General features: G+C 30.8%; 1 protein-coding gene across 1 annotated transcript; it reads right to left on the reverse strand.

Moving 5' to 3' along the window:
• Positions 1-4,585: 4,585 nt before the first annotated feature.
• On the reverse strand, positions 4,586-7,276 carry LOC110613110. The gene is made up of 4 exons (XM_021754061.2): positions 6,877-7,276; positions 6,515-6,551; positions 5,368-5,451; positions 4,586-4,866 (listed from the first exon to the last, which is right to left on the reverse strand). The coding sequence occupies exons 1-4, from the start codon at positions 7,195-7,197 to the stop codon at positions 4,814-4,816; spliced, it is 495 nt and encodes a 164-aa protein (XP_021609753.1). The 5' UTR covers positions 7,198-7,276; the 3' UTR covers positions 4,586-4,813.
• Positions 7,277-10,130: the final 2,854 nt, after the last annotated feature.

The raw sequence follows: 10,130 nt of genomic DNA on the forward strand, positions 1-10,130 counted from the left end.
AAGAGAAATTTTTAGAAATAAAAGAGAAATTTTCAGAAATAGGGTGCAACAACAAACAACCATAAACACATAGAGAAAAAAGACTTTGAATAGGCAAAACACAAGTTTGAAAGATGGCTAAGCAAAAAAGTAGTAAATAAAAAAAAATTAGGTAATAAGAAAAAAAGCAAAAAGGCACTTGTTAAATCAGAAACTCACCCAAGCAATGAATGTGTAAATGCTATGGGTTTCAAAGAAAAGAGCTATCTTAAACATCAATTCAAACTTAAAACAAAAAGAAGAAGGAACCAACAAAGAAAAGATAGAAACAAGGTAAAAAAAAAAGGCAAATAAAATAAGAATAATGAACCTGATTTTGAGAGCCAAAGCGAGCCATAAGGCAGGTAACCGCCAGGCTAGTCTTCTAGTGATAGTCCTAAAAGACAATAATTAAAAGGAAACTTTTGAAAAAAAGCACCACAAGGCAGGTCACTGCTAGGTGAGCCATAAGGCGGGTACTTGCTAGGCGATCCTTCTGCTCTTAGTCCATGAATAGCATAATTTGCCAGAAAGAGTTGCCTGGTGAGCCATAAAGGCGAGCTACTGCCAGACGAATCTTCGGATGATAGTCCCAAAGGATAATAATTAGAAGGTAACTTTTGTCAAAAAGCGCCACAAGGTGGGTCACTGCCAAACGAGCCATAAGGCAGGTAATCGCCAAACAAATTTTCGAATGTTAGTCTCTAAATAGAACAAAAGATAATTTTTTGCTAGAAAGCGCTACAAGGCGAGTTACCGCTAGAAGCGCCCACAAGGCGAGTCACCGCCAAGGGAGCCATAAGGTAGATAACCGCCAGACAAGTCTTCGGGTGTTAGTCCCTGAATAGAACAAAAGGCAATTTTTTTTGCCAGAAAGTGCTATAAGGTGGTCACCGCTAGGCGAGCTGCAAGGTGGGCAACTGCTAGGCGAGTTTTTGGATGATAGTTCTAAATGACAATAATTAAAAGGTAATTTTTGTCAAAAAGCAACAGAAGGCGAGTAACCACCACACGACCTATAAGGTGGGTAACTGACAGGTGAATTTTTAGGTATTAGTCCCTAAATAGAACAAAAGGCAATTTTTTGGTAGAAAGCGCCATAAGGCGGGTTCTCGCCAAGCGAGCCACAATGCGGGCAATCGCTAGGCAAGTTTTCAGGTGATAGTCCTAAAAGACATTAATTAAAATGCAACTTTTACCAAAAAGCACAATAAGACTAGCAACCGCAAGGTGAGTCTTTGGGTGTTAGTCCCTAAATAGAACAAAAGATAATTTTTTGCGAGAAAGCGCCACAAGGCGGGCAATTGCCAGGCAGTCTTTGAGTGATAGTCCCAAAGATAATAATTAAAAGGCAATTTTGCCAAAAAGCACCATGAGGCGGGTCATCACCAGATGAGCCATAAGTCGAGTAACCGCCAAGCAAGTCTTCGGGTAATAGTCTCACTTAATTAATTCAAAGGCATTTTTTGCTACTCACTAGGTGAATATCCTGGTGATAGTCCTATTGACTATAAAGTCATAAGGCAGATAACCGCCAGGCAAATGTTTGGGTATTAGTCCCGTTAAATAGATTCAAAGACATTTATGCTTAAGCCACAAGGCGGATAACTGCCAAGCAAATGACCGAGTGTTAGTCCCATTAAAGAATATTTAAAGGCATTTACACTTAAGCCACAAAATGAGTAATCGCTAGGTAAATTACCGAGTGTTAATCCCATTATAAAATTTTTAAAGGTATTTATATCCAAGTCACAAGGTAGGTAACTGTCAAGTAAATGACTGGGTATTAGTCCCATTATAAAATTGTCAAAGACATTTATACCCAAGTCACAGGGTGGGTAACCGCCAGACAAATGACCGAGTGTTGATCCCATTATAAAATTTATTGAAGGCATATATGCCAGTCACTAGGCGGGCGAACTGCTGTTAAAATTCTCATGTGATGGCCTTGGTAATTGTTTTATCATGAGATTAGATTGAGTAGTGATTATTATACTTAACAAAAAAAAAAATAAAGTAAGAAGTATTTGAGAGCAAAAGTGGTAATGGTTGGAGAAATGAAGATTTTATATGGTTGTTATGACGGCTAGTTTTAATGCGGCTCGAGAAGCGAAGCAACATAATTTATCAATAAAACATATGAAGAAACACGAATTAGGGAGCCAATTCAGGCATGCCACACGTCCAAACCGTGAAAAATAGCCGTAAGTTTTGAATCTGAATAATCAAAGTCTGTTGGAAGGACTTCTGATATGGCTCAATGATTGCTCAAAGTAAATCATGTGTTGTCAACGTATGATTGGGCCGCATAGCAGAATTTTAATAGACCATAACCTTCGGTCACTCAGGTCTCACTTTCTAAAGAAAAGATCGGATGATCGGTGTTCGATTTAGTTGAAGGCTCACCCCATAGAGCTAACCAAACCTGTCATAATATCTAGTTACCATTAAAAGATATTACACACTATATTTCCATTACACCTATAATCATGAGATTTCTTATTCACTAGCCAATATTAACCGAATTTTTAAAGAAGCCATTAACCAACTTTGTCTTATTATAATATAAAAATAAAGTATATATAGATTTCGAGGTAAACGTTCTAATACACTCAATTTTAAGTTCAAATTGTCTATTTATACTCGCCTTTTTTGAAAGCTTACTAATTTTAGTGCCGGAATGGCTGCTTTTAGATGTCAATCACTTCACTTTTACTTTTTGCATATTGACAAATCATATTTGACTCATTTTCAATAATAATAATAATAATAGGCTTTCTTAAATTGATTTATATTTATGTATATTTAGTTTTAAATTGATGACAATAATAACGGTAAATTTGCTGGTGGAAATTTCATAATCAAAGATTTTAATTTAAGCAAAAAATGCTAAATAATCGATAGTTGACAGAATAATTAATGAATCCTAAATCGCTAAACATAACTTTTTTTAGAAGATTAAACAAAAGTATAGTAAGACTTTTTCCTCCACTATTATTAATAAATATTAATATGATATTTAAAAATTAATTAAAAATAATTTTTAATTAAAATAAATTATATTTTAATCTTTATAGTAAAACATATAATTTAGACCCTATATTTTAAAAATTAGTTATAAAGTTTCATATTATTAGTAAAATAGCTCATTCAAGTATAATTTATCTTTATGTTTTAACAAATTAATCCCTAAATATTATAATTACTTATAAATAAGTATTTATATTTTTTTTATTAAATTAATCTTTCATATTTATTAAATTTTATTATTTTATATTTATTAAATAAAATAAAAATTAAATCCAGAATTTTTATACAATATGCAACCAAATTCAAGTCTGAAGAATTCTTGCAGGGATAACTTTTTCCATTCTTAGTGATTTATTTTTTTATTTAATTAGACAAAAATGAATTGACAGATTTTTTTAAATTTTTGTTTTATTAATTTTTCATATAAAATATTAAAAATTTAATAAACAGACAGATAATTTATAAATATAAAAACTTATTAGTAATTATAATATGTATAGAGATTGATTTATAAAATATAATAATTAATTTTAATTAAAATATAAAGTTTAAATTAAGAAGATATTGTATTAATAAAAAAATTAAAAATTAAAAATAAAAATATGAGTGAATATGTAGGTTTTACCAAATACAAAGAAATAAATTGTAATTTATAAGTTATCAAAAAAAAAAAAAAATCTCATTTTACTATAAACATGAAACATAAAATTAGATGTGTTTTTTTGTTATAATTAAATTAGATAATCCTATTTAAAAATATTATATTTTATATTTTTTAAAATAATTTCTCCTAAAATAAAACGAAAATGCTAATAACGACTTGTATAGTAGTAGAATTTAGGAACTAACTAAGAGTGAAGGTTATTGTAGCTTTTTTCCAGTGATAAGATAAACGTAAGAACTTTAACTCCTCCAACCCCATATGATACACAAACAACTTAATTAGGTCAAGTATTTCCTTTTCCTCCTCTCAATGGAAAATTAGAGCTATATTTTCTGTTGCAATATAAGTTATAAAACTAGTATGTACTTTTTAATATATTATAGTAATTTTTTATATATATTGTACATATATTTTTTTATTATTATAATGTTAATTTTTATTTATTCTTAAAAAATTGTTAATTTTTTGTTTGTACAACTAGACCAGACTAACACAAAACCACCTTTAAACAATCTAGAATTGATCCAATTATGATTAGATCAGTTTCCAACCTGAAGCGTTGTTTGATTAAGGATAAATAAGTTAAGCAAGGATTTTTTTGAGAAGGGTGAAAAATTCTTATTCTGCATCAAACATTTATTTTACATCCATGAACATGAAGCAAGATGTCTTCCAACTAACACCAGAACAATTTGCAGTGACCTTAATTTGCATATACCAGGAAAATTTTCTAGCACACACTAAGTGATAAATTTCCCACAAAGCCAAAGTAATCAATCTTTCAAATTTACTTCTCCATTGGAAGAAGAAACTGAACAAAGGAAGAAACTCAAAGATCTTATTGTATTGGAGAATTATCCGGCCAGCTGGAGATGGATTTAAAAATTGAATTAATGCCTAAATGCGAAGAAAAGCTGCATTAGAATCAGTTTTACATTTTCTGTCATTCACAGTTGACTATAATTACACCAGTTGTTGGATACAAGAGAAGGGAAATGATTTACAGAATAAATAGGAGGAAAACAAGATAAGGACCTGGGGAAAAGAACTGAATCCTCTGGAAATTTGTCTATGGGTCAAAAATATGTGCTGAACTCAAGCTCATAGGCGTCTGGAATATCCAGAACCCCCGCACTTTCTACAGAGTATCAATCCTACAAGCACAGAACAAGAATATTGGAAACGGAAAGCATAGATAATTTCAATACTTCAGTCAAATATGTCAAAGGGCAGAAAAGTTAGAACTTAAAACTGAGAAATCACTTATAACTAACATAATAATCAAGGACAAGTTAATATCAAGTTCCAAGTTCTTCTTATTTCTATTTTTATTTTAGTTGGAATCTACATGTAGAGTTAAAATTGTTACATTTTGATTCAATAAATATGAATGCAGTACCTAGCCATGCAAAATCAACTTTATAATAAATAAAAAAAAATGGCAACCACAGCAGAAAATAGGACAGTGATGATATACTGTATAAACATGTTTTAAACAAGAAAAAACAAAGAGTTGTTAAAAATCATGTAGGAAGCGTAAACTGATTACATAATTTGCATAAAATTCGATACGGTAAATCAATCATTATCAAGAATCAAAATACACCCTTGGTGCCCACAACCGCTTTTTGAAATTTTGAACTTGGAAATAGTACCTGCACCTTTGCACACCCTACAATCTACCAACCCTGTTTCTTGCTTCATCTTGCCATCGTTGCAAAACACACATTTTGTGCCGCCTATCAACACAGAGTACAGTTACAATCAATTGTTTCTACACAACAAGATATAGAAATGAATGGTACTGACGAGTATAAATGGCATAATCCTAATAAAATACAAAGCAAGTTGAAACTCTGATAACAGGAAAACCAATTTATATACAAACAATTTAGTTGTTATCTCAGCAATAATCAAGACTCCAATAATGCACTCAAATTGGTTTACTTTCAGGAAGCAACCCAATGCATGAGTTAGACTACTAAGTTATGGGAGTTTCCAGTATTAATAATTGGTCACTGAGCTGCAACGATGAAAATCTATAAGCAAGAAGAAACAACAAGTCTCCTTCATCTCCCACTCAATCCCACACAGAGCAGCCCCAGAAAAAGAGTCTGGGAACAGAATGCATATCTTAATTCTATATCATAGAGATGCACAATCTAGATTTATCAAACCCTCCCGAGATTATGCAAGAATTGTTGGACAAATAAAAAAATTGGCAAAATCTTGGAAGGGAAGTGCAAGAAAAAAAAATCAGTTTATAAACATCAAGGCAGATAGCAATTAATAGTACCAACCGATTTCTAATTCATCATTTTAGTAGCATGAAAAACAATATTGCATACCATCCCACATAAAGTATATATCAAATGCACAACCAGTGTTAAGCAAATCAGGTCCTGTAAAAGGATAGTCATCCACCTTTGACAGCATCCAGTAATCATCTTAAGCAGGGTTCTCCAGTACAACCATACCAAAATTTAACAGGAATTACAGCACATTATCCATAAACTAAGAACAAGGAAATAAAAGGCCTTCAGCCAACCAATAATTAGCTATGTAATTTCACAATAAATGGAATTAATTCTTATTTCATTATTCCAAATACATTTTAATTTTATGGTATCATGATTATGCATACAAAACTTATGAACACCATTTTCTAGTTTTTACCTTAGTTGCATGATTCTTCACTTAGTTTCACTGCGTCAAACCTTCACATTAAAAGTTTTAAAAAAAATGTAGTGGAAAGTTCCAATTCAGCTTTAACAACAAAACCGAAACTAGAAGAGAGATTACCATTTCCCGCGCACCGATCACAAGGCACAGGATCTCCCTGCAATATCCAGAAAGGGAAAACTTGAAAAATCTAATGTTTTATTTGGATCGAGGGAAATGCAGCCAAGAGAATTGAAAATAAATTTAATTTTCCAACCTTCCATTGTTTGAGAGAAAAGAAGAGAAAAGAGGAGGGAAAAGAAGAGAAATAAAGAGAGAAGGAGAACTTTTGAATTTAACCAAAACATTTCTTTCAAAATGGTGAGAATGAATAAATTAAACTTCTGTTCTGTTCTTTCTCTTCATTTCCCCTTCACAATTAAGTATCCAAACAAAGGGCAAAGCTTCAGATTAGCGAAGAAAGGGAAATTGGGAATTATTACCTTGAGGCCCAAGTAGAGAGAAAGAGCAATGGCAGCGACGACGCTTACAATGGCAAGAGCAGTTTGAGTATCCAAAGGCCTTTCAAAGCCAGTAAGCAAGAAAAAAGGGTGGAGAACGAGATTCGGGGGACGGTTAAGGAGTGATCTACGGCTACAGCAGAAACGGGTTGGAGTGACGATTTCTGGCTTCGATGGGAGTGTCTGTGGGAGAAAATGAGTACATGGAAACGAGCAAGAATAAAGAGAAGAAGAAGAAGAAGAAGAAGAAGGAAAAAGAGAGGAGAAAGAGTGGAGAGAGCTGGAAGAAAAGAGTGCAGCCATGGATAGAGAGGGAATATGTGGAGCTCACAGCTCAGCTCAGTCTCCTTGTTTTTTCATGTAATGAGATTTTGGGCAAAAAACTAGTGGTGGATTGCCGCTTGCGCCTTTTCATTTTTTATTTGTTTTTTTTTTTTAGTGGAAATTTTTAACTCGTCTACGATAAACTCTAACACATATTGAGGTGACTTCCATTATTTTTGTTATTAATTGATTTACTTATTTATATTTTAAAATTTTTTTAAATTTATAGTGAATTGAGATTCAGGTAAGTATTTTTTTTTTTTAAAATAGCTCAACCGGTTTAAGTTTAAATTTAGGAGAAATTACTATTTAATTTAATAAAATTAGGCTTTAATTTTTATAGTTTTAAAAATAATTTATATTTTAATATGTATAATTTAAAAAATTCATTTGTTAATTTATTAATTTTGAAAATATATTAAAATATTTTTTAATATAATTTAATTTTTTTCATCCTTCTTATATTTTTTTTATCAATATAAATGTTATTGCATTTGAAAGCCAACAGACTAGTAAAAAAAGAGCTCAACAAAATAAAAAAATAAGCCAATTTCCAAGCCAAACATAAAAGAAGATCAAACTCGATGGCCATTGCCCAAACCAATCCAAAGTTGATAATCCAAATCTAACAGATAAGACCATCTAGAAAAATCCCAGCCGAGAGACCCATAAGCTTCTCTTAGCTTCAACCCAACCACACCACATTGTACCGCACCGATCACTAGGCCTCATCGTTAATTCCAACATAGAATGAGAATGGCAAGCAACGAGATCCACCATTCAAAGCCAATAGAAGATAAGAAGAAATTAAAAGTAGACGATCCAACATCACATACATTCACCAGATCTCCAAATTCATGATAAATATCGTTGGAAAAGAATTAGCTCATGACGATTTCAATCTTTCGTAGTCATGGAGCCACCTGAAAGGAGCAAAACTAGTTGCTTCAGCGTCGATTTCACTGATCTTTTGCAAACATAAAAATTATTTATAGTGTTGAGTTTTCTCTGCTCAAAAGCAAAGGAAACTCAATACGATCAGATCAAATCAGTAGTTGGATGAAAGATGAAAGAACATCAATAGTAAATATAATAAAAAGGTAGGTACAATAATATTTTTTAGAGTGCGAAACATTAGGAAATTATATTAGAAATATACGGTTTTGGTTTTAATTCGAAATTTATTTAGAAATTGAAATCAAATTAAAATTCAATATTATTTTAATTTAATTTTTACAATTTTAATTCCATTTTGGTAAGGTTTCCAATTCTTTAATTTCAATTTCAATTTTGATTTAATTTTTTATTTTTAAAATAAATTTATATAAAATTTTCATGAACGGTCATACTTGAAATATCATTTAAATTAATTATAATACAAATTATATTATATATACAATACATATTTAAATTATTTAAAAATAATTATTTAAATTATTTAAATTTACATAAAGTGTATAAATACAAAATTAATCATGAAATTAATAACATAAGTATATTAGTATATTAAATTATACATCTTAATGCCTTTTCTATTATATAATATTTAATTATAGGATAAATATATGTAACTAATGACTAAAGATATTATAAATATTGTAATACACTTGTAATTAAGAATGATAAAATAATTTGATATTTTATAACTAAAATTATTAAGAAAAGATACATGAATAAAAGGTGAAAATAATACGTGTATATATATATATATATAATTATATTTATAGAATATAATATATATCTAAAAAATTATAAAAATACAAAGGTATAAAATCGATTTTTGATTTAATTCCAGTACGGTACTGGTCCCATATGATTTCGGGATGGTTTTTAGTGAAAAATTAAATTGGTAAAATAAGTTTAATTCGATATAATTCTTAATATTTTGGCATGATTTTTCTGTGTGGTTCGAGAGTCGTACACCATTCTAAACATAATATTACTACTAGAGTAACAATCCAGCACTTAGCTTGGGTGGTGGAGAACTAATATTTTGTATTAATGCCATTGATCAAGTATAATTTAGTCACATTTTTATTATCTTTATTACTGTTTAAATACAGATTTTTCTAGTTTAATTTATATTTTTATGATATTTTTACAAAAAAGTAGAAAACTGGAAACTTGGAGAAAAATTGCAGAAAAAACTGGAAAATCAATTTGGCCTAAGTGATTCGGCCAAATCACTTGCAGAAAGCTGAAACAGAAACTTGAAAGCAACTCACAGAAATGATTTGGGCGAGCGATCTGCCCAAATCAACTGTCCAAATCAAAATGATGCCGACAGAGTCCAGCAGCGCAGAAAAAGAAGGAAATTTAAATTCTAAAAGTATAAGAGTCCTATCCTACTTCAAACACCGCAAGACCAATCCTATGACAACTCCAAGAGCCACACCAAAGAAAATCCTTCACCAAAAGAGTTCTACTCATGATTAAATACAAAAACAAAGGAAGGATTAAAAGACCATCAAGATACTAAGTCAAATTAGGATTCCAATTCCAAAAGGGATTAGGACTCTTCACCTATAAAAAGGGACAGCAACCAACCAGCAAGACATCATCACAATTACTGCAGAATTTCGGCAGCAACACAGCAGCCCCCTCTCTACTTTTTTTCTTTCTCTTTTTGTGTTTTTTGTCCACCATGAGTGGCTAAACATCTTCTTCTCTAGTTGAAGTGGAGAAATTTCAGTTTGTGATGAATTGGGAGATTTAAAACTCTATTGTTAAACTTCTATTTTTCAATATTTATGCAACTTGATCTCCATGTTATTATTGCCTTGCTTTTAGAATCAATTAAGACCTATTGCTTTTAATTGCATGAGTAATATATTGTTAGTTTGAATAATTTAGATCCGTAATTGCTTAGATTATTTAAACACAAGTACAATTGGTTGCATGATCTAAACTTG

Source organism: Manihot esculenta, chromosome 4 (assembly GCF_001659605.2).
Source record: "Manihot esculenta cultivar AM560-2 chromosome 4, M.esculenta_v8, whole genome shotgun sequence".
Taxonomy (NCBI): domain Eukaryota; kingdom Viridiplantae; phylum Streptophyta; class Magnoliopsida; order Malpighiales; family Euphorbiaceae; genus Manihot; species Manihot esculenta.

What these genes read in the sequence shown, in the direction of transcription:
- LOC110613110 (XM_021754061.2), bottom strand. Translation starts at nt 7,197, where the DNA reads ATGGCTGCACTCTTTTCTTCCAGCTCTCTCCACTCTTTCTCCTCTCTT. An exon ending in CTCTCTACTTGGGCCTCAAG is followed by an intron (nt 6,552 to 6,876) that starts GTAATAATTCCC and finishes TGGATATTGCAG; the next exon opens with GGAGATCCTGTGCCTTGTGA. An exon ending in TAGGGTGTGCAAAGGTGCAG is followed by an intron (nt 4,867 to 5,367) that starts GTACTATTTCCA and finishes CTGTGCTTGTAG; the next exon opens with GATTGATACTCTGTAGAAAG.